The sequence below is a fragment of the Bos indicus x Bos taurus genome, chromosome 5 (assembly GCF_003369695.1).
Source record: "Bos indicus x Bos taurus breed Angus x Brahman F1 hybrid chromosome 5, Bos_hybrid_MaternalHap_v2.0, whole genome shotgun sequence".
NCBI lineage: Eukaryota > Metazoa > Chordata > Mammalia > Artiodactyla > Bovidae > Bos > Bos indicus x Bos taurus.
The window spans coordinates 90087737-90111249 of NC_040080.1; the positions used below are offsets into that span (position 1 = coordinate 90087737).

Sequence of the window (23513 nt, forward strand, 5' to 3'; positions counted from 1 at the left end):
CCACCCGCACCCACATCCACAACCTCCCCCACCTCCAACATCTGCTTCAGCTTCTGGGAAGACTTGACAGAGGCAGAGGCGGCAATGATAGCGTTGAGTTGCTGGAAGGCAAGAGGAAGAACTAAGTAACCCCACGCCAGGGCAGGATGATGTCAGAGCAGGGCCAGCAGGGAAGGGGGCCAGCAGGTCAGGAGTTGGGCGGGGGCACGGCAGACCACCAGGATTCGGGGGAGAGCCGTACCGGCGTGAGCATCTGCAGGTTGTCCTGGAAGTTGCCCAGGAAGGCCATGCCAGCCATTCGCTGGGTCAGCCGCTCCACCTTGCTGAAGAGCAGCATGAAGCGGTCCTCAGCCGTCAGCTCCTCCAGCGGCTGCCTCTCCCGCTCGTACTGCCGCAGCAGCTTCACCTCCGCCTCCGTGGGCAGGAAGCGCATCAGGCACTCCACGAAGTCAACGGGCAGTGTCTGGAGGTCAAACCTGTGTAGGAGGGAGGAACCACCTTGGGTCTTGCCTTTGCCCACAGTATCTGTCATCCCTTCATTATCCAGTTCCTGCAAGGAGGGAGGGCAGGGTCTTGAGCAGCACACAGCCAGAGGCAGAGGACTCACTGCCTCACCTCCAGTAACTCCAGTACTGATGTTACTCAGCACCAGGAAAAGTCCTAGAGGCACAGTCCATTCTTGTTTAAGAACTCTTCAGTATCTTCCCTCTGCAGCTAAGAAGTTTTAACTCCCAGATGTGGCTTAGGAGGCCCAGCCTGCAAGACTTCTGCTCACCTCTCTGCTCTGTCTCTTTGGCTCCCCTCCTTACACTAAAGCCAGAGTCAATTTTCAGTATCCAGGGCACCATGCCTCTCCCTCTAGGCCCCAACCTGCACTTTATATACACATACATCCTTCAGGTCGCAAGTGAGACATCGCCTCCTCTAGGAAGCCTTCCCTGATCACCAAGCTCGGCTACCTGGCCCTCGCTGTTCTCCCAAAGCCTCCTGTACCTCCATCATCTTGGTGGTTACCACCCAGTGTTACTGGACTGTTCCTACTAGACTGGGAGCTCCCTGAGGGAAGGTCTGGGCTGACTACCCTGCACCTCATACAGTGTCTGGCACACAGCACAGATGTAGTAAGTTCTGGCCAAGCCACTGGATGACTGAGGGAGTTCTGTCGATACCCTGGAATCCAGGGAAGGCTGGGGTCCCAGGTGGAGATCCTAAGTGGGTTACCAACAGCTGGGGACCAGGGAAAGTTCAGTGGGAGCCTCACGTGTGGATGGCCCTGCAGATCTCCTCAGCTGAGCGGCCAGCCTTGCGTAGGGTGATGGCCAGGTTCTTGGCACGATTGGCTTCCAACAGGGTCACCTTGCTGGCAGCCTTTTGTGCTGTCTTGTTCTTGGAGCAGATGAGATCGAGGGCAGGGCCCTGGGCTTTTGTCTTGAACAGTTCTTCAAACTTGTCCAGGTCCAGGTCCTGGCAGGAGTCACAAGAGGGCAAGTGCTGTGGTCTCACCCTCGGGAGGGCCCCTGGCAGCACACCAGCACCGGCTCAGCTCTGGTGCCCCAAGGCTGAGCCCGGGGGCTCCTCCAAGGCCAGGAGATCTAGCCTGAAGGATACCCTAGTCCCTAACCCCCAGCCCCATCCCTCAGGGCCCCAGGCCCTGCTACCTCCAAGATTTTCTCATCATCAAGTTCGCTGAAGACAGTGCCGCTGATCTGGTTGGGTTTTAGGGCTGTCCAGTTGAAGACGGGCAGCCGGAACTTGGTCTTGATAGGTTTCTTAATGCGAATGGCTAATTTAGAAGGAGGAACAGTGAGACAGGAGCCAAGAACACACTCCCTCGGTCCCACTAGCTCTGCCCAGAGCTCTCAGGACACTCACCTGACAGCCCTACTGTCAACACCACAGAGGGGGCAGCGCCAGGGAGCGGCGGGGCCGGGGGACACTTGTCTGGGGGAGAAGAAATGGCACAGTGACTCAAGGGCCAAGAGACCCCTCTGCTCGCCTACCTGTCCTTAAAGACTTTCAGGAGAGCAGGCTGCATGAACTCCCTGCCCAAGCGGCTCCCAGGGGTTCTGACTCCGACTCCCAGGGGTCCCAGGGGTGGTGGTGCTGGTCTCTGACCCACTCTTTCCTGCTTTAGTCTAAGCCCTCTCCTTGAATGTCTTCAGAGGAATCAGAAGCAGCATCTTTATGCTCCTTAAAACAGATCCACACCTACTCTTAGAATCCCTTCCCTAGTAACCTGAGCATCCCTCAGATCCCAACCCTCCCCCAGCCCCTCCCATCTGACTTTACATCCTTCGAGCACATCCCCTGTGACCTCACAATAAGGCTGCACCTCTTGGCTTTTACCAGGTAAAGGTTCTGCTTACCTGGTAACGGGGGAGGAGGCGGGGGCAAGGGAGGAGCTGGCGGTGGAGGCAGGGGCAGGGCCTCCTCAGCAGGGGGGGCCAGAGTGAGGAGGTCCAGGTCGGAGTGGGGCATGCCCTCATTCAGCTCCGCAGAGCCCACCCGGGCCAGCGCCTCGCTGCCCATGGACTCCAGGCCCCGGGCACTGGGCTCCAAGTGGCACCGGCGCTGGAAGGCCTCCTCTTTCTCTTTAATGAGCCGCCGCAGGGTGTGTACCTGGTGGCTTGTGTTCTCGTAAGTCTCCTGTTGGGCAGAGGGCACCATCAGGAAAAGAGCACCTGAAGGCCTCTGGGAGGGAGGCTTCCTACACCGGGGTCTCCAGGAGAGTGTTCAGAGGCAAAGAGCAGCAGAAACCCAGGTGGGGACTCGGGGAAGCTAGGATGCAAAGTAACAAGAGGTGAATGGAAGCATCGACCACCTGGCCGGCACCCGGCAGTGGTCCAGTCCAGTTTCACTGGTCCCTCAAGACTTGGGTGGAAGTTGCCTTGTAGATGCTCCCTCAACCACCAGCAGCCTGCTATGGCTGCTCTCAGCCCTTGGTGCCTCAGGCCTGCTCTCGTTCCATCTGGTTTGTACAACTGCTCAGCTGGAAGCCCCCTATGGACGAGGCCCTGCCTTAGCCACCTCTGTGTCCTCCATACTCCTGACAGAGCACTTCAGACTCTTAGCAGGGGCTTGGCGGATGTGTGCTGGGCTCAACAGAGCTGGCATAACTGTATTCCTGTGGGAGAACAGGTAGGTTGGGGCATGATTTTGCAACTACATAAAGTTCAATGAGGGACAGAGAAGACACTGAAATATGAGGAAGCCTTGCCCTCCAGTATGGGATGCCTGGTAGAAACCCTAACAAACAGCCCCAAGGAGCTGGGCTGGGAAAGCAGTGGAGGTGCAGGCAAGGGAGAAGCAGGGGGACGGGCTGGAGGAGAAGGCGGGAACTCGAGGGGTCTCCACCCTTCTGTGTGTGCATCTGGCCCACTCTGGCTCCAGCTTCCCTCTCCAGCTAGATCCTGGGGTGAAATCATCAGTGTTCCAAGGGTGAATCAAGATCTGGATTCTTGAGGACTTGACATGACTCAGAGATGGAAAGCCCAGGGGCGCCTTCCCCAGGTAACTTCGTACCTTGACGCTCTCGAGTTCCTTCTCCCGCTGCAGCAGTTGCTTCTCTAGCTCCGCCACACGCATCATGTTTTCATTCTCTAGGTCCAGAAGCTTCTCTGTGAGCTGCAGGATGAGAAGGGCAGGTCTGGGGGCCAGTCCTAAAGCCTGGCCACTCAGCGGAGCCTAAGTCCGAGTGACCAACCTGGGCCCGACCCCTCCACCCAGGGCTCCAAAGGCAGCTTGGCCCAGTGGCTTCCCTACGGACTCCTGTGGGCCTGGGGTCTGAGGCTGCGGGAAACAGTACCAGGCAAATGGCTACACCCAATTCTCTGGAGCCCAAGGCCACCTCACATCCAGGCCAGAGGTCACCAGTGGTGTGTTCACTCCACTGCGGACGGCCCCGTGCCTCAGCCGAACCATGCGCCGGAGAGCCCTGCTGGGTTCTGAGGCTTCCCGGGGGCTCAGTCAGGAGCTAAGTAGGTTGGCTCGGGATTCCTGGACTCACATGTCCCCATTCCCTCCCCACCCTCAACAGCGGTCCTGGCAGCAATGGAGGGCCACGTACATGTGACACATGCTCCTCCAGCTCTTCCACCTTCTCCAGGGCCACATTCTTGGTCTCAGCATCCTCCAACAAACCCCCCACATCGAACACGTTGTCCAGGTACGCCTGGATCTGCACCTGCAGCTTCTCGCTCTCTGTGTGCCGTGACTTCTAGGGAAGAGCAGACAGAGTAGTAGTGGGGGGAGCCTCCTCATTCCCTCCAAGATCCCTTCCTAGAGCTAGGGCCCGGGGAGTTCCTCCTGCAGCAGTGTCCGATTCTTGGCCCTGGAGCTGACTGATAGAGCCCTCTGCGGGAAGGCCTGAATCCCAGGCCACAGAAGACAGGTGGGGTGCCAGGAGCATCCATGACTAGGCTCTTAGAAAAGAAACACCCACTGTGATACAGCTAAGCTGGTCCTCTGTCCTGAACTGTCCTGAAGCACCTCCCACTGTGAGGACTCCGGCCCAGCTCACCTGCAGGAACTCCTCCAGCCCCAGCTTTGTGAACTCATACTGCAGGTGGACCCGGAAGTTCATGTCTTCCACTGAGTGCACCACGATGTTGATAAACTGCATGCAGGCCACCTGGGGGAGGAGCAGCCCGGAGGGTCAGAGAGCTGAGACAGAGATGGTAGGTGGCTGGCAGAACCAGCATCATCAGGGGATAATCAAAAGGAGTGAGTAAATCGGGAAGGCTTTGGGGAACAATAGCAAAATAAGAGTATTTTCATTTAAGTCAAACAATATTCAGTGTATGAAGACAAACTATAAGAGAAATGAGTATAAATGAAGATTTGTGCTCTGATTTCCTTTGCACATCAGCAGGTTTTTTTTTTTTTAACTTACTTCTATTTTTATTTTTTGGCCACATCACCTGGCATGTGGGATCTTAGTTCCCCGATCAAACCTGTGCCCCCTGCAGTGGAAGTGCAGAATCTTAACCACTGGATCACCAGGGAAGTCCCTCAGCAGGTATTTCTTGAGACCACCCTACCAGCTGAACACCTTCGACTGAAGAGAAGTGAAGCCAGAGGAAAAGCTGGGGGAAAGGAAAGCTGCTCAGGAAGGATCCAAATCAGGGACCGTAAGGCCAAAAAAAGGAGGAAAGGAACCAGACCCAAGACAGAAAAATGACCTCGTCCTGGAGTTTCCTCTGGGGTGAGTGGACAAGCAGCAGTTACTGAGTAGAGAACCACTTGCGGTTCTACACAGAATACCAAAGCACACTGTCGGCCTGGCCCAGCTCTCAAGGGTTAGGTGGCCCTGCTGGGCAAGCACCTGACCCAGCCCAGCTCCTCACCATGAAGTCGATGTTGCTGTCCTCATTCCGGAAATACTCCATCAGCTTCTCAAAGCGGTGCAGCTCCTTGCACACCTGAACAAACAGACTTTCTCAGTGACAGGATCTGTCCCCTGCAGAACCCTAGCACCCCCCGAGCCCTGGTTCTTAGGAACATTCGGCAAAGGGATTGGTTCTGACCAAGTGTAACCACAACTCTCTATGTAACTGGCCACTTGGGACATGACATAAGAAAGCCTGGGACCTGACATTTGCTCTGGGCCTCAGAAGGGGCTCAGTAAAGGTGTGACCTTAGTCTGGGCTCTAGGTGCCTCTGGGGGTAGGCCAAGAAGAAACAAGGGGTCTGGGGTACTGAGTTATTGAAAGGAGTGGGGTGGAAGACAGGTGGAAGCCAAGGCTGAGGCAGAACGCTGAGGTCCTAGCAGGGATGCAGGAGACAGGCTGGGGCACAGGAAAGCCCCAGAGCTGAGAGGGGTCCAGAGACTCCGCTGAGCCTCTGGCTTCAAGGAGGAAGAGCCACTTCCTGGCTTGAACAATGGATGCTAGGGAAGAGGTCCAAAGAGGAGGAAGGGGTGGGACCAGCAGCTGCGGCTGGATGTCGAGGAATCCTATGTTCAAGCAGATGGGGGTTTCAGAGCCAGGCCCCGGGGCTGGGGAATTCCAAGTAGGAGGTCCCTCTCCCTTTACCAACAACAGCCCCCTCAGGAGAACCCCTGCTTCTCCTCCCACAACAAGTATAACTACCTTGGGTTCGACCAGTGTGTTCACTGCCTCTGAACCACCCAGGGTGCCTGTTAAGGCACAGATCACCAGGCTTCCCAGGGGTCCAACCATTTACCAGGCTCTTCAGGTATTCTGCACAGTGGGTTAGGACTGTGGGACTGTAGCCCTCAATGAGGGCATCCTTTGCTGGCCAATCAGGGGCATCCCCAACATAAGATCTAGTAAGACTGAAGTTTGGCTTTGGGTTTAAAAAAGCAGGGGGCAGACCACCTAGCTAAAAGCACTGGGCTGTTAAAATCCCCAGGATGTGTGAGATCACAGGAAAGGGTGCTTCGCTACCTGGCTCCCATATCCTCCCCACTAAACACACACATGCACACACACACACGAGTGTAGGACACTGACCTCTTTGAAATTGTCAAAGGCAGCGAGAATGATTTCGTGACCTCCTCGTACCAAACACACAGCTGCCAGGAGCTCTAAGACAAGGGCTTTGGTCCTAAGGGGTGGAAAATAAAAATGAACACCCTCGCCCCTGCCCTGGCCACGACACAGTTCATTTGCACACCTGTGTGAGTCCTTCCGAGGGAACAAAGACAGCCTCCGTGGTGAAGGAGAAGGTGTGGGCTTGGGAGAGAAGGCAGGGGAGACAAGCTGGCTCCCCTTCCTAAGCTGTGAGGAAAGCAGAACACTCCTCCTCCAGCAGAGGGGAGGGGGCCAAATTGAGGCACTGCCCTAGGCCACGGGACCCAAGACCAGGCAGGACTTCCGGACAGGGACAAGTGGAGCCCAGATCTCCAGAGCCCTGGGCAGAGAGGGGAGGAAAGGAGAGGAAAGGAACTCACCTTGGATTCTTGTTGTTGAGACTCAGCGCAATCTCATTGACAGCGTGAGGATGGGACATGACCAGGTTGAATCCATACTGCAGCAAGGAGAAAGGACAGGAGGGGAGACGGTGATGGGGGGAAGGCAGACCCCAGCTGGAGCTCTCTGATGGTGGCCCCACCCACAGACTCATCCTTTACAAGCTGCTGCCTTCCTAGCTCTCCTGGTTGGGAGACCAGGAAGAGACACCCATGGCCAGTGCTATCGCCTTACCTGGTAGTTCATGATGGCTCTGAGACAAAGGATACACACGTGGACATCATCCTTCTGGCTCACCAGGCGGGAGTTCTTCAGGGCCCTGCGCCCAGGGAGAGTGCTGTACCTGGGGGAGAGGGGGCTTCTGGTGAAGGGTCGGGGGCATGCAGCATCACCCAGACAGCAGGCTGCCCCTCAGCAGCAGGAGGAAAGGGGGATGGAGGACCTTGCACCAATAGCCCCGAGAGAGAAGGTGCAGGGGGCAGGTGCTCCACTGTTTTCACCTCCCTGGAGCAGGTCTTTGTCAGTAAATCTCCAGGACCCCAGCTTTAAAACCAGTGCCCAAACCATCCTAAGCCCAGAGCTCCTCCAAACACAACAGGAGCTGTGCAGGCCTTCCTGGACCTCAGCATGGGTCCAGGAGACACCCATCTGAGCCCTCCTTCCTCCTCCTCCCAGTCACTGCATCTTCTACACATCCCCTGGGGCTGGGGCACCTTGGCTCCTACCCCACTTCTAGGTCCTAGAAAAGACAGAGCAGACCCCAGAGGCTACAAGAGGGCTGGGGCGACCTCTGACTTTGCCCCCAGTGATGTTTCATGGGAAATAAAGGAAACACAAATGGTATCTGGTCATGCATGACTAGAATGATGAGCAGTGTCAGGGGCAAGACCCAAAGGAGACAAGGAGAAAAGCATGGCTGAGAGAAATCATGGAAAGGGCCACAGGGCCCAAAGGGAAGCCTCCCTCTGTGAAGGGGCTCTGAGAAATCATCTAGTCCATCCACCTGCATCCCGGCAGGACAGCTCTTCAGCTACTGCAGACCAACGCACACGCTACAGCCTTGGAGGAAAAAAGGCCTAAAGGAAGAAGTGAGGGAAAGGTGAGCAGCAGCAGGCTGGTGGGGGGTGGTCTCCGGGCAGCTGATGGAGCAGAGGGAAACAGACATGAAGGCAGGTGCTGGACCAGCCGGTGAAGACCAAGGAGCTGGATGAGGACAAGCCCTGCCCAGGGGCCTGGAGGAATGGCAGAGTGAGAGTGAGGAATGGAGGGGCCCCCAGAGAGGGGGAGACGAGAGGGGAGGGCACAGCCGAGGGGGATGTACTTACCCAGGACAGATCGCTGGGCAGAGTCAGGGGACAGAGAGGACAGACCAGAGACAGACTGGCAGGCAGAGGGCAAGAGAGCTGAGCCTGGAAGCAAGAGTGAAGGGAGGCGCGTGAGCACTCACCGCCGTTACCCAGGACCTGCACGGATGGGGGCGAGGGTGGGAGGCAGGCGGGCAGAGCAAGAGCACACATACCGGAGCACAGACTGGCGCGCAGAGCGAGCGAGGCTGTTGGTGAAGGGGGCTGACAGGGCGCTGGGTGGCTGCAGGTCCTCGATAGACCTGCTCCAGGACCGGAGCTTGTCAAACGCACCATCGTCACCACTCTCCAGAGCCTCAAAGTCAAACCTGGAGCAGGAAAGGACACACATGCACGCACACAGGAGAAATTCAGTGCCAAGCCCCTGGCAGGCCCACTCCCGCCCGTTAGACCTTGAGGGCCACAAGAAGCAAGGGCAGCCAGAAGGAAAAGCGGAACCGGGCAGCAGAGACCCAGCCCTGGCCGGGAGAGCCACTGGCACAAGTGTGCTGAGCAGGGCAGAGGCGCCATGAGCCATGCCCAGAAGGGGCATCTGAGGAGATGGGGATGCTGGGAGGCCAGCTGCTGCTCCCCACTGGCCAAGCAACTCCAGGAGTCACCTCCCATGAGCCTGAAGGGACTTGGGGGGCTGGTAGTCTTTCTGCACCTCCAGCCATAGAAAGGACATCTCAGAGAAGCCATGGGTCCCCTTGAGTCAGCCCGAAGAGCGGCGGTGGGGAACTGGACAACTGCAGGTACTACTAGGCGGCCGACAGCAGCTGCCGGAGAGGCCTCTCAATGCCCTGAGGGGGCCTGGGTGGTTCTGGATTATGTTCAGGAGGGCAGGTCTGAGTGGAGGGGGATGGGGGTCCTGGTGAAGCCAGAGTGGGACAGGCCTCCATGTTCAGGAGGAACTCTACAGTCCCATCCCAGCACTGAGTTTTGATGGCTGGGTTCTCCATGATTCTACTTGAGGTTTCTAGGTTTTCCTGGCTCAGAGGCTCCTCGCGCTGCAGCTTCCCTTGGGGGAGGGCAGAGATGTGAACTGGGGTCCTTAGTCCCTAAGAGAGTTGGGACGGCTTCTTTGTCACTTTCTGCTTCTCGGACCAGCTGTCTTCCCCAATCAGCAGTTTGGGAGTGTGGCCAGAATAAAGAGGACAGCTCAAGATGATGAACCCACAGGGCCTTCTCCCTTGCAGGTCCCCTCATCGGATCTCCCCCTCTGAGAAACAAGCCCCACTCCCCTTTCCTGTCCTCTTCCCTGAAGAGGGTCATCCAGGACAGAACAAGCATTTCCAACAGGCTCCTTAAATATGCACAGCACCAGGGTCAAAGTCACAGAGGCCAAGGCTTTCTGAAATAGGAAGCGGTATCTGCAGATGCCTGAATGTTTCCAAGAAAGTAGGAGCAGACTTCAGGATCCTGACGGTCAGATGTTTGATGGGGCTTTCAAGTGGACCTCGGAGGAGTCTCCAGGACAGGGAAACCGCTTGCCAGTGCCCTCCCTCCATCAAAAATAGTATTCCCCACTCCAACCCCACTCTGGGACGTTCAGTGTACAAATTAAGTGCCTTTACTCAAACTCTATTTGGCTTCACTCTTTTCCTCTCAACCCTTCCCAAAACACACACTCTTACCTACCCTCTGCCTGCCCTGAGTCTTTCTTTTAAAAACACAGTCAAAGGTACTGCCATGGACACTACAATACTGAGGTTCCAGGGTATTTTGGTTTCAAGCAGCTGGAATTTATTTGCTTTCCAAACAAGATAGGCTTATTTGGAAAAATGATCTACATCTTTTACTATAAAAGCTCTGAATTATTTTTTTTAAATCGCTTCAGCAAATATTTTTCATTTCTTTCTATAAAAAGAGTAAGTTTTTTTTTTTTTTTTTAAGGGATAGAAGGCTTGACTTCTGCAGGGATGGGAAGGGGGAGTGGGTCACTCTTGGTTTTAATGGGATGACCTGGTAAAAATGACTAAGGCCAAACCCAGGAGGGGCAATAGTTCTAAACTCTTAAGGAGATGAGGGGAAAAACCTGCTGAGGAAGGAGAATGGCCCAGGGCAAGGACGGCAGCAAGAAAAGTGAAATTCATGACTGGGGCGGAGTCCCCGGACTGAGGAGTTCCCCAGGATGAGGGACTTTCAGCACTAACACTGGGGAAAGTCATGTGGGGAAAACCACGGGTAAACTGGGATGATCGGTCACCCAAGTGCTCTAGTAAGTCTTGGGTACAGGTCTGCATGTGTTGGTCATGCTGTGAATGATCAATATAATCCCTCTTTCCATATATTTAGGTAATTATGGTAGGGAACACCTTAAACAGCAACAATTAACAAATAAAAAGTGGCTACCACAGTACAGCCTACGTTCCAAATACTATAGACTGCTTTACACACAGTATCATCTAATGCTTACAGCAACCCTGTAACATGGATCCCCTCTTACATAAGAGGACCTCAACAATCTTTCCAGAGGTCACACAGATAGTAAAGGACTGAAGAGACCCACGCCAGGCTTTGCCTTGAAAGCCCTCGCTCCCTCCACTCCCCACCCCAGCCCACGTTGCCTTTTCCTCTGCGTTAACTCACTTCCAGCTGCCTCCAAACCCCCGCCTGCTTGAAAAAGTCTCCTGAATGCTTCATTTTCAGTCTGTCAAAGGTCATGCTCACTGCTTCTGGGGTGACACGGAGAAACCCTCTTATAGCTGGAGACCTAAAGTGGCTTTGCAAAGACCAAGCTCTCCCTAAGTAAACGAACCCTGCGGGGGGCCTCTCTCCCAAAGGCCAGGAAACCTCCTTGGGGAGCTCCCAGCATGGAGTCTGGGTCTTCTGGGTTAGGATCCTGAGCTGCCCTTCCACACCTTGCCTTCTGCTCCCCAAAACGCACCTTCTACTCCAGTTACCTGGCACTCTTCACTGACCTCAGACAGCCCCGTGGCCACCTGCCCACACCCAGACTGCTGCCTGGGGTTCCCATTCCACCTTCACTACTGGCAGTTCCAGTCAAAGCAGAATGGGGCCCCCCGCCCTGGTCCCAGGTGGTACTCACATGACAGAACACTGGGCAAAGGACAGGTAATCCACCAACACGTCCAGGCCTTTGTTTTCGTCATTCAGAAACTCCCGCACCCACCTGCAGATAAAGGAAAGATAGCGGAGGGGTCTGCTAATAAAGTGGGTTGGGGGGGAGGAGCAAAAGGTGCCTCTGTGAAACAATATCCCCTCTTGGATCCTCTGGAACTCAGCACCAGGCTGGGAGAATTCTGATGATCAAAGCCTGTGGCTGACCCAGCCATGATCATGTCACCTGGCCGGACCGCCCCTAGGCGGGGGAGCCAGAGATGGGGAGAGATGCAGGCCTTCCAACACCACGTCAGCCAAACCAGCCTTCAGAAGCCCCCTCCTCAAGAGCCAGGGCCCCCACTCCATCGTTTTCTGGGTTCCTGGTGTCGAACATGAGGCTGGGCACAGCTTCCTGATGCCACATTTGTGGGAGGAACTGAGGGTTACACAGAGTATTTACTGCAGTCCTTTGACAGAGCTGATGGAAGCTGGCAGGTCCCCAAATTGACCGGTGGCTCAGCAGGTAAAGAATTCGCCTGCAGAGCAGGAGACATAGGAGATGCGGGTTTGATCCCTGGGTCAGGAAGATCCCCTGGAGAAGGAAATGACAACCCACTCCAGTATTCTTGCCTGGGAGATCTCCGGGACAGAGGAGCCTGGCGGGCTACAGTCCATGGGGTCATAAAGAGTTGGACACAACTGAGCACCCCAACTTAACTGAAGTGTCAGTTAAAAGACAGGCGGCTGCTGCTGCTGCTAAGTCGCTTCAGTTGTGTCCGACTCTGTGCGACCCCATAGACGGCAGCCTACGAGGCTCCTCCGTCCCTGGGATTCTCCAGACAAGAACACTGGAGTGGGTTGCCATTTCCTTCTCCAATGGATGAAAGTGAAAAGTGAAAGTGAAGTCACTCAGTCGTGTCCGACTCTTGGCGACCCCATGGACTGCAGCCTACCAGGCTCCTCCGCCCATGCGATTTTCCAGGCAAGAGTACTGAAGTGGAGTGCCATTGCAAAGAGAGCTCTGGAAAAGAGGCATACTGGGCCAAAGGGCTCCCCACCAAGTTCAAGAAAAGGTATTTTGGGAAACAGTTAACAGAGGGATACGTGGGATTTCTGTGTGTGGTCACAGGTGAGACTGGCAGAATAGGAGAAGGATGGGGGAACAGTCAGGAACTCAAGTAACTCCGGAACGGCTCTGACCTCTAAGGGACTGAACCGGGGAGGCAGGAAGACAGACAACAGACTGGGGCACTTCAACCCTTCTGCCTTCAAGCCTTTCGAACTGAGACAGCCCTGGAAGGAGTCAGGAGCAAGTCCCAGGATTGTTACAGGACAGGTTCACTCCTGTCCTGTAGACACACAGGACCTGGAGAGAAAGAAAACTCTCCAGATGAAACCCTGACTCTCCTGTGCCCTCTTCACTCTGAGAGTCTGGGGTCTTTCTAGGCCAGCTGCGCCGAACAGCCCCCTGAGGCCGCTTCTCCCCCACAGCTGGGACACCAGCGCCATGTTGGATGGCCACACCCGGGCTGCAGAGAGAGGCCGGGCCGAAGCGCCAGGCCCGGCAGAGATCTGGCAGCAAGCTCTGGCGGAGGAGGCTGACTGACACCGGAGCTGCCTGAAGTTAGCTTCCTCTCTGGGGGCCGACAGGCCTCCCGTTTCCTGTCTGTCTGCTCTCCAGCTCCCCGCCCCCTTCTCATTTCCTGTCTGAGTCTCCACTGCTATTTTCGGGATCTTGACACTTTGAGGAGATGTCAAAGGGCACCTCAGCGAGGCCGTGAAACCAACACAAACCAGGGGGAGGAGGAGCTGGGGTAGCTCTGGAACCCTGCTTCCCAGCCTGTCCCGCTCCAGGCTCAAGTCCCCATCTTCCAAGGGCCTGGGGCGGATCAGGCTGCTTCGGAGGCAGAATCGCCCTCTTGCTACCTTGCCCTGGGCTCCCACCGCCCTGGAGCTCCCACAGCCCTGCCTGACAGCCTGACACACTCTTCCTGCCCAGAAATGCAGGAAGCGTCCTGGCCTTCCCATATAACTCCACCAGCGGAGCACAGTTCAAATGACAGGAGCTCCTCAAATGCCAGATGTTGAGCTGCTCCTGGGAACCAAGGACCCGGTTCAGATCTCTAGCTTGTGTGCCAACTGCTGAGAGGCCTGGGCCTGGGAACCACGCTGCTCTGGCCTCAGAGCCTGGCCAATGGCCAGAGGGGATGGCAGCAGGTAGAAGCGGAATGCTGGGGGACCATCCCACATTGCTCCAAGGCCCTTTCTGGGGAAGAGCAGAGCCCCCTCCTCATGCAGCAGGACTCAGTAAGGAGGACGGGAGGGCGTGAGGGAAAAGGAAGCAGGGAGGGGTAAAGGCCCTCCGGATGAATGCAGGGTGGAGTTTGGAGCTGTCATCTGTGTTGCTCGTGCTCTCACACGTGGGGCAGCTGATGGGACGCTGCAGTCTTTCCTTCCTTGAGCTTCACTAAATAAAGGTGAAGGCTGAGTTACACATTTCCTAGCTGGTCAGTTCTCAATGTGTGGTTCATGGATTCATGGATGAGGTGTGAAAGCCAGCTCTGGCCACCAAGCACAGCGACTGCGCCGGCAACTGTCCTTACCTGTTCTCTCCCATGACTGCAGGAGGCAGCTGACTGCATACAGGTAGCCTGCACCAGAAGCCCAGGCGGGAAAGGAGGGGAAGGCAGATGATGTCATTTGGCTCTTTCTACTCCTGCTTCTGGGGCTGGAACCTGCCCAGCAACCCCACCTCCACCCCAGGCTAGACTTCTCAGACTTCTCACTCCTGTGAGCTCTAAATGATCAGGCCAGATTTGTAGTACTGCCTGCAGTTCTCTGTCACAGTCCCTCACTGTCCTGTGTGTACACACACGCACGGTCACTCTCTCGCTCTCTCATCCTCTCTCTTGCTCTCACTTTCACTATATTTACCCTGGCTGGTTACAGTTTTATGAATGCAAGACTGTAGCTCTTTCCCTGTATCTCACGCATTAGCCCTGTGCCTGCTCAGCAGGTCCTGGTTCCTCACTCCTCTGGAAAAAAAAAAAGACTCATGTAGTTTCTAGAGGCTCAGGCAACAGGTTGACAGGACCTGGGTCTGGGACTACAGAGGACACTCAGCATCTGGTCCACCTGCTTCAGATCTTCCCTGATGTTTCAGGAAGCTGCTTCTGCTCATGAACTAAAATTGTCTTATAATCAAGCAAATAGTCTTCTGGGCACCAAACAGTCTACAAACCAGGTCTCAGCAACCCAATGCAATACATTTCCCCATTCCCAGCCTTCTCTGGGCCTCCCTTGGCCCAGCCCCAGGCCACAGGCAGACTCCAGTCTCAGCTGCTGTGGGAATGTCTTCCACTCAAAGCCACAGACTGAGGACCCCAGGAGAGGCCCCAGGCTTGCCAGCAGCATCCAGTCAGCAGCTGGCAGAGCTGAGGGGGAGAAAAGCCAGAAAAGGAACAGTCTGAAGCCCTCTGGGGAACCAAAAGGCATTCGAGAGGCAGCTCTGCCCCACAACAAGGAGATAAACAGGCAAACTCTCTTCAGCGGACGCCGGGTCCTAAGCGGCCAGGTGGAAAGGCTCTGATGGTCAAGAGTGACTCACCCAATGTGGTTGGTCCGCAGTGAGATCTCCAGCTCTCTCAGTACTTTGGTTGACTCCTGCACTCTCCTCCTGAATTTCTGTGAATGTGGGATTCTGTCACTGATGGAGGCCCCCGAGTCAACTTTACAATACAAGCAAACGGGGCAGAAAAGGAGAGGGAAGGCTCCCAAGAGGGCAGTGACAGTCCTTCCATCTGTTCCTAGCCAGCCATTCCCCCAGAGCCCCAGAACACAGAAACCCAGCTCCTGCTGCTCAGAACAGTCCTGACCCACATCACAGGGTTTGCCCCTAAACCCCACAGGACTGCAAAGGACAGCAAGATGGGGCTACCCTGCTTCGCACCTCACCTTCCGAGTTACGCTGGGGTCCAAGAAGCTCTGGAGTTTCTGGATGTACGTGTGGGGAGGATTCTTCACCTGGAATCGTTCCTGTGAGGGAAACACGTGTGTGCACACAGACACTCAGGCTTCTGAGAAGAGTGCTGAGGAAGCAGGGCGCCCACAGTGTCTGATGTGAGGGGACTCCTTAAGCTGTCACCTGGCCCTTAACATCCCCCACACCGTAAGTTCCCCTCCGTGACTTATCCTCAGGTACTTCTCTGTTGCCATCTTCTCCTCCTTTGATGAGTAATTCTGAGTTACTGAGTAGACTCAGTAACCCTGAGTCTAAAGTAATTTTCTATGTTAAAAATTAAGAGGTTGCTTGCGGCCAGGCCTGTCCGAGTTCAAAAACTCATGATCTGTCATCTTCAAATGTACGCAGGGGAAAAAGCAAGGCCACAGGTGTGAGTTCTTGATTCTGAGCTAAGTGAAAATCTCTCTTTTCTCTTCTGGCTCCAAACACTTTCATGTAAAGGGAGCTTCCAATCCTCACATTCTGAGATTTGGGAACAGAAGACTAGAGGACCGGGGCTTCTCATTCCTAGAGGCCTGTAAGTAATGGGGAAAAGGCTGCTATTCGCCAGGTCTGGAGCAGAGTGAAAGACAAATGGCGCTTTGGATTCTTCAGCCAGGCACAGCCCTCACCCTGGTTGGAAAGGCAGAAACAGGCTCTACTGGGGAAACCACCAAACTCCTTCACAGCAGACCTCACAGCTCAATAAACCTCACTGGGAAGAAATCAAGACAGTGCTTTGTGGGAGCTAAAGGGGAACCTGACCTGCCAGCCTGTGTCTGTTAGGAAAGTGCTTTTAGAAGAGGAAATAAGCATGGGCTGAGGCCAAGACCAGGCTGGGGTTCCTCAAGGGACCCCAGGGCTGCAGTTAATACCCAAGGCCCCGCCGCCGTGCTTGGCCTCACTTCCGGTCCCAAACCCTGTACCTGGTCACAGATGAGGTCCCACTTCTTCTCGTTGTCGTACTGCCGCAGGAGCCGCGCCTTGTCGGGAGGCAGGTTCATGGAGCTCTGCGGAGAGAACCTGAGTCAACAGGGCTGACAGGCTTCCCTCACGCCTGAACCCTCAGGTTTCACCCTGACATTCCATGGGTGAACAGGAAGGCTCAGAGGGGCACGGCCATCTTCCCATTTCCCCTTCATGTTTGGTTCAGTTTGGCTGAGCAGCATTTTCCAAACCACTGGTTGTGGAATCAGTGAAGTCAGTCAAGAGTAACTTTATTTTGAATGAGAATGAACAGATTAAAATAGAACAAGAATTTAAGATATCAGAATTGATTGCAATTAGGAAGTATAAATAATGTTTCACAAAGTTTTTATTTCATGAACAAAACAGACACACAATGTAAGATGTGTTTTCTTAACATGGGACAGGTCAAAAAAGTTTGAAAGTCACCAGTCTAAAGTGACAACATCAATCAATTTGCCCCCACAGCCTGAGAGCTGGGCAGGCTTCCTGTACCACACACACCCCTGGGTGAATCCTGAGCCACCCATACATAGCCTGTGCAGATGCTACAACTCTAACCCTTTCTGTCACATCCAGGACACCAGGGAATGAGCAGAACATCAACATGAAGATAAGTGTTCAAGTTTTTAAGGAAATAGTTTACAAGATTTCAGTACTTTTAATCATTAGTGCTGATTACTTATGACACAGCTCCCAATTATTTAAGACACAGTGAAGTGTCCCAACCCCTCCCTGAGACACTCTAGCTGAGAGTACAGGACAGACCAGGAGTCATTTTATTTTGTTCACTACCATTTGCTGAATGAATACATGAACACAAGTGTAAGTGAATAAAAGCCAAGGCATCCAGGGGCAAGCCCCACCCAGACCAGCAGCTCCACTGTCCCCTCCTTAGCCTTCACCTCCCGCTCCGGTCCAGCCAAGCCCCTCCTCTAACCAATCTAGCTGCCTTGGCTGCAGGTCCTCTCATCTTCCTCTCCCTTACTACTGCTCCAAGCTCAGCTCTAACTTTCAGGTAAACAAAGCATGACCACCTGGCTTATCTCTGTTGGGTCCTTGACATCCTTGTCCCTGGGGACACAAATTGTATGTGCCCAGGATCCTGAGGAGTCATACCAACTCTGAGTTACTCCAAAAACAGCAAGAGTATCCTGGGAGTAGGCTCTCTGTTTTCTAGGAAATTGAAAGAAAATCCTTAAACATCATTTATTTCTGTTACATGTATCTATTTATTAGGTATTTATTTACATACATGCTATTAAGCCAGTTGTATGCTCAAGGGCTTTCCAAGTGGTGCTGGTGGTAAAGAACCCGCCTGCCAATTCAGGAGACATAAAAGATGTGGGTTTGATCCCTGGATCAGGAAGATCCCCTGGAGGAGGGCACGCCAATCCACTCCAGTATTCTGGCCTGGAGAATCCCAAGGACAGAGGAGCCTGGCGAGCTACGGTCCATACGGTCACAAAGAGTTGGACACGACTGAAGCGACTTAACACACACACACACACGGTCATCTAAAGGACTGACTGTACCATTATTCATATGATCTCCAACTCCTAATAACGTCTAACCCTAGGACAGGCACCAAGTAGAGAGTAGGCTGATGGTAAACCTATGGTTAAGAGGTTCCAGTTGTGGGGCTTCCCCGGTGGCTCAGTGGTAGAGAATCCGCCTGCCCATGAAGGAGACACAGGTTAACAACCCCTGATCCGGGAAGATCCCATATGCCATGGAGCAACCAAGCCCGTGCACCACAACTAGTGAACCTGTGCTCTAGACCTGGGGGCTGAGCTGCAACTGCTGAAGACTGTGTGCCCTATAGCCTGTGTTTTGCAACAACAGAAGACACTACAATGTGAAGCCTGTGCCCTGAAACAAGAGAGTAGCCCTGCTCGGTGCAACTAGAGAAAAGCCTGAGCAGCAACAAACATCCAGCACAGCCCAAGATAGATAAATTAAAAAAAAACAAACAGGTTCCGGTTCTGAGCTCTGGGCCAAGCTTCTGGCTGGAAACAGGGTCATTATGGCTCGAAAAAGGAAGTGGAGTTGGGATCTCTGTTCAGTGTTTAGAAATGGAAGAATTTAGAAACCCAGAAGAGAAGAAAAGAAGGGGAAGGGACTACCACGTCATGCCTCTCCGCATGGTTGCTCCTGCCCTGTGAATCTGCCTGAGCTTCCGCAGGGAAGAGGGGCTAACCGAATCCGCCCCACTGCCGATGGAGCAGGCCTGGCCCGACAGGCAAATAGGACCCCAGGTGTTCTCTCTGGGACCACCCTGCTAAGGGCCGATCTCAGCGTGTCTGTGTGGCCAGCAGGACAGGAGCAGGAGACCACCACAGAACAGGGACCCGAAGACCAAAGGTGGCCTGGAGCAAGTTCTCCCACCTAAGCAGGGCCAGGCTGCAGCCCGCAGAGCCCGTGGGACCAGGCCTGGTTCTGGCTCTGCACATGGCCTGAGGTGGCTTCACTGTCCTCCTGCCTCTCTCCCACGTCTGTGCCATGAAGACAGAAAACAGTAGTCTCCCCTGGAAGCACGTGACTTGGGAAGGGGAGAGGGAGCTCGTCGTGGCTGTGGCAGACATCACATCCTGTCTACACCAACTTCCTCCCTCAGCCGCTGGGGCCTCACACTTCCCCACCAGGTGAACCACTGAGAAAACGTCTGGTCCCCCGGGGCTTCAAAGACAAAGCAGGGTCACCACCTCTGGGAACCCCAGCCTCAGAGCATGGAAGAGGAACCTCAGGGAACTGGCCAGACTTTAGATGCCCAGGAGAGAGGGATGCCAGCAAACAGAAACCAGGGACAGGAGCGTGAAGCAGTTCTGACCACAGGCCCACGTCCTCCAGTCTAGAGCTCTGGGTGACGCTTCTGAGCAGTGAGGGAAGTTTTCTCTCCTTTGTGACTGAAGTGCAATGGGGAAGGAAGTGGGTGGGGGAATTCCCCAGCCTCCAGCACTCACAAGAAGTCAGCCATGGACTGTGGGGGGTGAGAGCCACCCATCACGGGCAGGGCCAGGGTTTGGTGGTTCTCTCCCCACCCGGCCATGGCACTGGGGCCCCTGCCTCTAACAGATACTGTGTGTGAGGCCAACAGGGCTCAATGTCCTGAGGAAGGGCAGCTTCCTGAGTTCCGGGGACAGCCAGGGAGCAAACCTGCCAACCTTCCTTCCAGTTTCAGTCAGAGGTTGCTTCCTTGACATTTTCCTGCTGTGGCTCCACTGAGACCACAGGCTCTCTTGAGGCAGAAGCCGGGCTGAGTTCTTGCTAACTCCTCTAGGAGCCCCTCGCTGAAGAGAAAGGAGACTCAGCTGTTTTGGAGCAGAGGACACTGGATGTGGAACCAGCGAGCTCCAGATCGAGTTCAAGCTCTTCAGAGTCACAGAACCTCAAAGAGCTCATTCACAAAACGGAGATAATCTCACCACTTCACAGGGTTTTATGAGGATTAAATGATAAATACTTTAGGTCCGAGTAAGTCTGGAACACTGTGGGTGTTCAACACACTTCCCTCCCCTCTCCTCCTAGAAACCCTGAGCGATGCTCTGACACCCCAAGGACCTGCCCTCTCCCCGGTTGTCCTCTATTCCTGCCTCTGTCCCTCCTCCTTCAGCTCTGCTTCTCAACACTCTGGGGACAGAGCAACCCCTCACCCCTGCTTTGATCCTTTGCTGCTAAGACTAGGAGGCAGTAAAACATCACTGTCCTTGGGATGGGAGGGGAAGACTCCAAGGAGACGGGAGAAGAGGAACTCAGACTCAGACTCAAAGCAACTCTGGGACTGATTCTTAAATCAGAGGGAACCAGCCAGAAGTCTAAAATAAAAACCTATAACAGAAAGAAGCAGAAAGGGGTGGATCTGATGCTTCTCCAGCAAGGCAGCTCTGGTTTACGGCCAGTTTGAGACCAGGCCGAGCACCCTGCTCAGGGGCCAACCCCTTCCATGGGACCAAGGGCCCAGTCCCCGCAGCGAGGTTTCCTTACTCCCCACACGACCCTGTTGGCCCCAGAGAAGCAGAGGAGGGGGGAGCTGGCTCTGGTCACAGAGGTTCCTTTCCCTTTCCTGCTCTGCACCCCCAGTCAGTTAGCCCCTCCTTGCTTCCTTCCCACCGCAGGGGAAGGGAAATGCCGGTGGGGCTGGAGTTTCCTTCAAAGCTGTGGGTCCTGTGCTGGGACTCACCCCTCCTCTGCCAGTCTCCTTGGGCCAGGCCTGGGGAAACCCAACAAACAGAGATAGGAACCACCCAAAATTCCCAGCTGCCTCTACTGGTCCCAGTCAGTCATGATAAATTTCAGGATCAGAGGCTAAAATGGCATAGTTCCTCTGAGGAGAGAGAGAGAAAGAGAGAGAGATGGCTGAAATGTTCCTGCAAAGGGGATTCTGGAGACTTAAGGAAAGGCAGGCAGGGGCTGTTCATTTTGAGCAAATATAGAATGTGAGTTGGTGGTTTTCTTAATGTTTTCCGTCTCAGAACCACCTCCCCACCGAGGCCCTTATGGCTGGCCACTTCTCCCTGGAGTGGTAGCCGCAGTCGCCATGCTCAGCCCACGGGGCAGGGAGCCCTGGGAAGCAGAGTCTAGATCCTCCCCAGAGGGGAAGTGAGGCACCGTCCCAGGCTGGTACCATATGCTATTGAGCCCTGGCCCCTGGTCACAGCTGGCAGCAAGTCCTCTCGGGCATCTGCAGATCAGTCCATTATGCGATGGCAGAGGAGAAGGCAGTGAGAAGGTACGAGGTGTAGGAGTCAGGAGACTGCTGGAGGAGCAGCTGGAGTACCATATTCCTACCAGGAGCCCCTCACAAACCATCTCTGCCCCCAAGTCAATGGAGAAGCAGGCAACACTGGGCACAGAGGCCCACGCCCAGCCGCCAAATGGACCTAGGGTTAGGAGTGGCCAGGCCTCCCCTCCACATGTCTCTCCTGGTGGCAGTAGGGGCAGCTGTGGCCAGCTGGGTGCTGCTCCCAAAGGGCGGGAGCCCAAGGAGGTGGGAGGCATCATTCCTGCTACCCCGGCCCCCTCAGCGGCCATAGCCAGCCCTGCCGCGGTAGCAGCTCCCAGACAATGAGAGTTATTTTCAGCCAGCGCTTTAACACAAGCCAGCTGGCCAGTGTGCAGGGCGGGAGGCCTCCTCCACCCGGCCCGCCCAGACAGCAGGCCCAGCCCGGTGCTTACGCTGCCGCCGCCTCTGCGTCACTGTTTGTTTATCTCACTCCTTCAGCACAGCTCCTCCCAACTGCCCCCCAAAACTACAATATTGGCAAAAGGAAATAAAAAAAATCAGTGTTTGAGCAAAGGTCCAAGAGCTAAAATTAAGAAGGTCCAGACATGGGAAGCACAGCTTCCCCAGCCCCGTGACCGGTGGGTGTAGTACAGGGAGGAAGTGGGCCGGGTCGGCAGCCAGGTCTCAATGCAGCCCCCGCAGACAGGCCGAGCCAGGCTCTGCGGCCAACCTAGGAGACGAAGCTCAAGATGGCTCTCCTCGCTTTCCTCCCTCCCATCCTTCTTTTCAGAGCTCAGGTTTGGAGAAGATAACATGAGACAGACAGAGCCTGGAATGAGCCCGAGTCTACTGCGAAAGGCTCTGGGAGAAGAAGTGCCCTGCGGCAGAAAGGAAATCACAAGAACAGTTCATGACACTTGGCTGGAGGAAGAGGGAGCCCTGCCCATGATGGAGTGGGGTGAACACTTGAAGAACAGGAAGGAGTGGACCAGGAGCAGTCACCTCCCTAGATGCGAGGCCTGGAGCCCTGGTGCCGCCAAATCCCACAGCCTCAACAGAGCAGCTCCCCTGCCACCCTCCTCCCTCCATTTGCAGCCCCATGCACAGGAGCTCATGGGTGTGACCCAGCGCTTACCACACACACGGTTTGCTTAAGGCCTGAGCTGCCCAACTAGACCTGTGGGAAATTTACCGCAGTACCTTATGACAAAAGACATCGGAAAAGTGGGTGCTCCTTGACTTAAGCGTCTGTAGCGGCTTAGATCTGACTTTCTGGTTTTGTTTGCTTGAAGCTATCACTTTGGGGACAAGCTACCAGAGAAAAGCCAGCTTTCAGAGCCCTGTCTGGAGAACGTGCTTCTGTGGTCACTGATGACTCTATAACCAGAAATGACTTGCTGAGTGGTTACGGGCCAAGTCCCTGAGCAGCCTGGAGGAAAAAGAGATGGATTTGCCAGATGTCTCAGGCTGAGCTCCGCAACTCACACCAGGGAAGTCGGGTAAAGGCAAGGTCCCGGAAGGCCGGTGTCAATCAAACGAAGAGGTGGCTTTATCCAAATACAACTGTACCCCTGAGGCCTCCTCCTCACCATGGTCGACTCCCACCTGGGATCCTGAACTGGTGCAGGAAGTCAGTCAGGTCCCCAGCGCCAGCAAAGCCCCCTAGCTCTACTCTCTGCCACGCCGCCGGCCTTACACCTGACATCGGGTAACCTGAGCAGGTAACCTGGCCCTGGCTAAGGACGCCCTCTTGGCCTACTCAGTCAAGAAGCATACAATCTGGGATAGAAGAACTCTTATTAGCCACAGGCCCCAAGCCCCAGCTTAAAAACACCACTGCCACAGCAACTCGATCTGTCTGCTGGCTCCTCAGCCCCTCCTCGCGGTTAGCCAGACCCACACACTCCCCAGTTACGCAGAATGGAAACTATTCTGCTGGGGGCCGCTGCCTTTTCCAAAGCCGAGGCGTCTTGGGGCAGACTCACATTGTCCCTGTAGCCAACCAGGGTTTACCCTTCTCTTCACCATATTCTGCCTTCCCGCAGGGGGAGCCCTTAGGCAGTGCTACCTCAGAGAGGACACAACATTTCTGGGGTTACACCCCACAAAAGACATTTTCCTCTCTCTCCTCGGACCACAGGCCATTACTCACTAGGACCCAAGTGTGCTCCTCCCAGGGTCTCTCATCCATACCTTTTCTTCCCCTCCCATGGCCATCATCAGATGGCCCTTGTTGTACACTCCTGACCTTCTGGGATAAACTTCTAGCTGGCATCCCTACTTCCAGCCTGCATGTGGATGGAATTTCCAAACTTCCTAGCACATAAGATAAATCATGCTTCTTTTCAGTTCAGAAATCTCTGACTCCTTACCATTTACACAAGAAAACCTAAACTCCTTGGCTGACTTGTTCTCAGCATCTTAGATAAGAAAGAGCTTCAGAGCTAAGATTTTTTTCCATGTTGGCCCCAGCATCTCTGACC

The 23513-nt window shown here is 54.7% G+C and overlaps 1 protein-coding gene across 6 annotated transcripts in view; it reads right to left on the reverse strand.

Annotated features, from left to right (window-relative positions):
• Positions 1-23513, reverse strand: part of FMNL3 (formin like 3) — a 51514-nt gene that overhangs the window by 4333 nt on the left and 23668 nt on the right. For 2 of the 6 annotated variants that reach the window (XM_027542786.1, XM_027542788.1), the window contains exons 2-19: positions 16268-16351; positions 15296-15376; positions 14949-15025; positions 11328-11411; positions 8452-8604; positions 7167-7275; positions 6914-6990; positions 6474-6567; positions 5346-5420; positions 4520-4630; positions 4067-4216; positions 3523-3624; positions 2367-2646; positions 1873-1941; positions 1659-1783; positions 1262-1464; positions 242-476; positions 33-101 (exon numbers count right to left, since the gene is read on the reverse strand). In XM_027542786.1, coding sequence (XP_027398587.1) covers positions 33-101; positions 242-476; positions 1262-1464; positions 1659-1783; positions 1873-1941; positions 2367-2646; positions 3523-3624; positions 4067-4216; positions 4520-4630; positions 5346-5420; positions 6474-6567; positions 6914-6990; positions 7167-7275; positions 8452-8604; positions 11328-11411; positions 14949-15025; positions 15296-15376; positions 16268-16351 — 2178 coding nt within the window. Of the gene's footprint in view, positions 1-32; positions 102-241; positions 477-1261; positions 1465-1658; positions 1784-1872; positions 1942-2366; positions 2647-3522; positions 3625-4066; positions 4217-4519; positions 4631-5345; positions 5421-6473; positions 6568-6913; positions 6991-7166; positions 7276-8451; positions 9630-11327; positions 11412-14948; positions 15026-15295; positions 15377-16267; positions 16352-23513 lie in introns of all 6 variants that reach the window. The other 4 variants (XM_027542791.1, XM_027542790.1, XM_027542787.1 and 1 more) reach the window with 3 other exon arrangements.